At 38.7% G+C, this 5,590-nt stretch overlaps 1 protein-coding gene across 2 annotated transcripts in view; it reads right to left on the bottom strand.

Moving 5' to 3' along the window:
* Positions 1 to 5,590, bottom strand: part of SPDYA (speedy/RINGO cell cycle regulator family member A) — a 36,023-nt gene that overhangs the window by 8,756 nt on the left and 21,677 nt on the right. The window contains exon 6 of one of the 2 annotated variants that reach the window (XM_007101407.4): positions 4,186 to 4,483. In XM_007101407.4, the coding sequence (XP_007101469.2) occupies positions 4,186 to 4,483 (298 nt within the window). Of the gene's footprint in view, positions 1 to 2,040; positions 4,484 to 5,590 lie in introns of those variants that run through there. The other variant, XM_028496652.2, reaches the window with a different exon arrangement.

Below are 5,590 nucleotides of genomic sequence, written 5' to 3'. Positions count from 1 at the left end.
TCTTTCTGTGAATGTGGTTTTTGTTCCACAGGCTGCAGGACTGTAGTTCTTCTTGCTTCTGCTGTCTGCCCTCTGGTGGATGAGGCTATCTAAGAGGCTTGTGCAAGTTTCCTGATGTGAGGGACTGGTGGTGGGTAGAGCTGACTGTTGCTCTGGTGGGCAGAGCTCAGTAAAACTTTAATCCGCCTGACTGCTCATGGGTGGGGATGGGTACCCTCCCTGTTGGTTGTTTGGCCTGAGGCAACGCAACACTGGAGCCGACCTGGGCTCTTTGGTGGGGCTAATGGCAGACTCTCACTCCAAGGAGTACTTCCCAGAACTTCTGCTGCCAGTGTCCTTGTCCCCACGGTGAGCCACAGCCACCCCCCCACCTCTGCAGGAGACCCTCCAACACTAGCAGGTAGGTCTGGTTCAGTCTCCCCTGGGGTCACTGCTCCTTCCCCTGGGTCCCAGTGTGCACACTACTTTGTGTGTGCCCTCGAAGAGTGGAGTCTCTGTCTCCCCCAGTCCTAAGTCCTGCAATCAAATCCTGCTAGCCTTCAAAGTCTGATTCTCTAGGAATTCCTCCTCCCGTTGCCAGACCCCCAGGTTGGGAAGCCTGACGTTGTGCTCAGAACCTTCACTCCAGTGGGTGGACTTCTGTAGTATAAGTGTTCTTCATCTGTGAGTCACCCACCCAGCAGTTATGGGGTTTGATTTTACTGTGATTGCACCCCTCCTACCATCTCACTGTGGCTTCTCCTTGTCTTTGGATGTGGGGTATCTTTTTTGGTGAGTTCCAGTGTCTTCCTGTTGATGATTGTCCAGCAGCTAGTTGTGATTCTGGTGTTCTCACAAGAGGGAGTGAGAGCATGTCCTTCTACTCCGCCATCTTGGTTCAGGGCCAGGGACTTTGTTCTTAATGCTTTCACCAATTCTTTAGTCCTTAGCAATCTGCTAGAAGACTTCCGTGGCAGCTTATTTTCACTACTGAAGGCAAGATTTCATCAAAGGGGGCAGCAAAGCATCATAGGAATTCAGGCTGTAGTAGAGTCAGACCTGGGTTCAAGTGTCACTCTCTCAATCATCTTGGGCAAATGATTTAACCTCTCTAAGCCTCTGTTTCCTTATCTACAAAGTGGAGTTACTAGTATTTACCTTGGGGTTGGCTGTGAATATTAAGTGAGGTTATGAATGTAAAATCCTTAACACATTGCATGGAACATTTTAAATATCTAGTAAATCTTACCTATTGTGAGGATCAAAGACTGTAGGCAAAAGGGGCTAGGAGAGAGGGGAGGGATGCTAAAAGGCAACTTTTATAATTTAGCCTATGGTAGACCCTATTTACTTTCAAATATGAGTGAACAAATAAAAATTATGCTTGGAGGTGTTACAAGGGAAGAGACTATACTGTCAGTCAAATTTGTTCAGTGATTACTATGGCCAGGGAATGGAACAGTGATAGGCATGACCCCTACCTTCAAGAGTCTTAAGAGTCTAGTTTCTTAGTAAAACTTCAGTAGCCACTGCTAATCTCATAAGAATGTGATAAAAATAAATAGGTGAAACTCTGAAATAATGTGGGTCTCATTATAGAATTAGAGAGAACCATAAGAAATCTGTCAGGCCCATCTTCAGATGGGTGAAAATCTGGGACAAAGGCTTTATAAGAAGTAAAAAGGATCACTGCTGGTAGAGTGTCATTCTGGTTCTGTTTCAAATCGAGAAATGTCAGAGAAGTACTCAACCTTTATAAATAATAATTTAAATGAAAATTAGGGTGTGGTTGACTAAAAGTATTTCCAGTACATACTATTATTTTCAAATTAATATAAAATACCATAGTTCAAAACCACTTAAATCCCAACAAAAAAGAAATATGCAAATAAATTGTGGTACTTATAGCATGTCATGACTAAAAATCAGGTTTTCAAAGACTAAATAATGACATCAGGAAATGCTTTATGGTAAGTGAAAAAAAAGCAAGCATAGATACAGTATGGTTCTACTTTTTTTAATAGAAAATAGAAATAGAAAAGTATATAGTATTACAAAGCTATAGTAATCAAAACAGTATGGTATTGGCATAAAAACAGACACGTAGATCAGTGGAACAGAATGGAGAGCCCAGAGATAAACCCACACATATGGTTAATTTATGACAAAGGAGTCAAAAATATATTGGGAAAAGATAGTCTCTTCAATAAATGGGGTTGGAAAAACTGGACAGCCACATGTGAAAGAATGAAACTGGACCATTATCTTACACCATGCACAAAAATCAATTCAAAATGGATTAAAGACTTGAATGTAAGACCTGAAACCACAAAACTCCTAGAAGAAACAGAGGGTAAGGTCCTTGACATTGGTCTTGGCAACTGTTTTTTTGGATTTCACACCAAAAGCAAAGGCAACAAATGCAAAAATAAACAGTGGGACTACATCAAACTAAAAAGCTTCTGTACAGTATAGGAAACCATCAACAAAATGAAAAGGCAACCTACCAAATGGAAGAAAATATTTGCAAATCATATATCTGACAAGGGGGTTAATATCCAAAAATATAAAGAACTCATACAACTCAACAGAAAAATAATCCAATTAAAAAATGGGCAGAGGAAATGAATAGACATTTTTCCAAAGAAGACATACAAGTGGCCAAGAGGTACATGAAAAGGTGTTCAACATCACTAATTAGGAAAATACAAATTAAAACCACAATGTGATGTCATCTCCCACCTGTTAGAATGGCTGTTAACAAGAAATAAGTGTTAGTGAGGATGTGGAGAAAAGGGAACACTTGTGCACTGTTGGATGCAGCCACTATGTACAACAGTATAGCGGTTCCTCAAAAAGTTAAAAATAGAACTACCATATGTTCCAGCAATTCCACTTCTGGGTATTATCTGAAGGAAACAAAATCACTATCTTGAAAAGATACCTGCACACCCATGTTCAGTGCAGCATTATTTGCAATAGTCAAGACATGACATGGAAACAACTTAAGTGTCCATCAATGGATGAATGGATAAAGAAAATAAAGAAAATGTGACTATCTCTCTCTCTCTCTCTATATATATATATATTTTTTTTTTTTTAAAAAGAAGGAAATCCTGCCATTTGTGACAACATGGATGGACCTTGAGGGCATTGTGCTAAGTGAAATAAGTGAGACAGAGAAAGGCAAATACTTTGTGATCTCACTTATATGTGAAATCTAAAAAAAGCTGGACTCAGGTCTTCCCTGGTGGTCCAGTGGTTACAAATCCACCTTCCAATGCAGGGGACATGGGTTCGATCCCTGGTCAGGGAACTAAGATCCCACATGCCACGGGGCGACTGAGCCTGCGCACTCTGGAGCCTGTGCACCACAACTAGAGAGAGGCCTGCCCGCCGCAACAAAGAGCCCGCACACTGCAACTAAGACCCAACACAGCCTAAATAAATAAATATTAAACAAAAATTAAACATAAATTTAAAAACCTGAATTCATAGATACACCACCAAATGGTGGTTGCCAGAGGAGGCGGGGAGAGGGGGGTAGTGGGTGAAGGTAGTGGAAAGTACAAATTTCCAGTAATAAGATAAATAAGTTCTGGGGATATAATCTACACATGGTGACTATAGTTAACAAGATTGTGTATTTGAGAGTTGCTAAGAGAGTGTATCTTAAAAGTTCTCATCACAAGAAAAAAAACCGTAACTGTGTGGTGATGGATGTTAACTAAATTTATTGTGTTAATCATTATGTTACACACCTAAAACTAATACAGTGTTATATGTCAATTTTATCCCAATTTTAAAAAGTGTGTAGAAGAAACCAATAGTTAATTACTGATAAAGCTGCATGGTGAGATTACAAGTAAATTTATTCTCTTCTTAAAACTTCTTTTGAATAAAATAAACATTTCAAAGAAAATGGTTCAGGCTCTTAAAATACTTGAGATCTATGGTGAATTAGGTTTCAGATTAACAGAAGTCACATTAAAAATCTCTTAGTTTAGGTAAGCTACCACAAAACAATACCAAGACAAAAAGTAGTACTTGAAAAGGGGAAAACTTTCAATACTACTTTAACTCATATTGTTGTAGTATATAAATAATTATGTACTCCGCCTATAAGGACTGACTACTGGCCAATAGATAACTTGGATTTATTAATAACATTCATAGATCTAATTCTGACATATCTCTAAGTCATACCTTGAAAATAGCTATAAGCTTGAAAAGGATCAACTATTATGTCCATTGAGAATGAGTTGTGTGATTCCTGAGAATGTTTCTCCACGACCTCTACTGTATCACTGGATGAAGATGATGATGAAGACAATCCCAGTCTAACGTATCTTCCTTTTCTACCACAGAGTGAACAATCAACTGGTGTGGCACTAGGTCCGCGGGGCAGTTGAACTTCGTCTCTGTGGTAGTTTCTAACAGCTCCACTGTGATGCACAGAGCGTTCTCGTTGCCATATATAATGGGTTGGAGCAATGGCCATAACCTATGGTGGAAAGCTTTCTTTTAGAATTTTAATAAGATTTTAAAATTTAGTAAAATTAAGAACAAAAAATATAAATCAAGAACAAGCTACCTGTAAAACTAGATCTAAAAATCTGTCACCGATTTTTTTTTTTTTTTTTTTTTTTTTAGAAAAAAAGCATTTCCAGATAAGGCAATATTACCTATAACGGGATTCATTGCTTGGATCCTTAAGATAATAATTGATAAGGTATTTAAATTATTTCAAACAGGAAATAGAACTGAAGCAACCCTCCAGGTTTTTCAATTCTGGATATTATAGGTTTGGGGAAAATAATACAGTTAATCCAAAACAATACATAATTCTCTGGAATGTACTGGGTTGAAAACAATATTTTTAATTGAGGTTTCCAGCTATGTATGTTAGGCTAATCTTAACATGTTTGCAATCACAGCAAGAGATATGGTGAATGAAAACACAGCTAAGGTGCTTAACCTCTCTGTTCCTATTCTCTTGTCTGTGGTATGGAGAGAATAATGGTGTCTACTGTAGAGGGTTGTTGCAAGGATTAGATGAGGGATTATTCAAAAAGTACTTAAGATTCCGCACTACCTGTCAGGCATTGTTCTCTAAGGTCGGTTAGAGCACACTGCCTTTAGAGTCAGGATAGACTTAGTTTCTTATTCTGGCTCTGCCACTTCCTAGTTGTATGATACTTTGCAAGTTACTTAACCTTTCTGAGCCTCAATATCTTCATATGGAAAACTGGGGATACCATCTGCCTCATAGGATTGTCCTGTAGGTTAAATATGTGTAAAATCCTTATCACATAGTAAACATCTGGCGAATGATAGCCATTTAAGACAAGCTAGCGAAGTGTACCTACCTGCTGACCTCATGGTATCTAAAACTTCTAAACAGAATGTTAGAATGTTACTTCAAAGCAAAAATGTTTAGTTGCGGTTATCAATGACCCAAGGTAAATGAGAATTGTAGAATTTGAGAGCTAGACAGTGCTTTTTTAAAAAAATTATTTTATTCAAGTATCCAGACAAAATTATAATTCAGGGCTTCCCTGGTGGCGCAGTGGTTGAGAGTCCGCCTGCCGATGCAGGGGACGCGGGTTCG

Source organism: Physeter macrocephalus, chromosome 12 (genome assembly GCF_002837175.3).
Source record: "Physeter macrocephalus isolate SW-GA chromosome 12, ASM283717v5, whole genome shotgun sequence".
NCBI classification, from domain to species: Eukaryota; Metazoa; Chordata; class Mammalia; order Artiodactyla; family Physeteridae; genus Physeter; species Physeter macrocephalus.
Note: the sequence above shows the minus strand (reverse complement) of the source record. Positions and strands in the feature narration are given on the sequence as shown.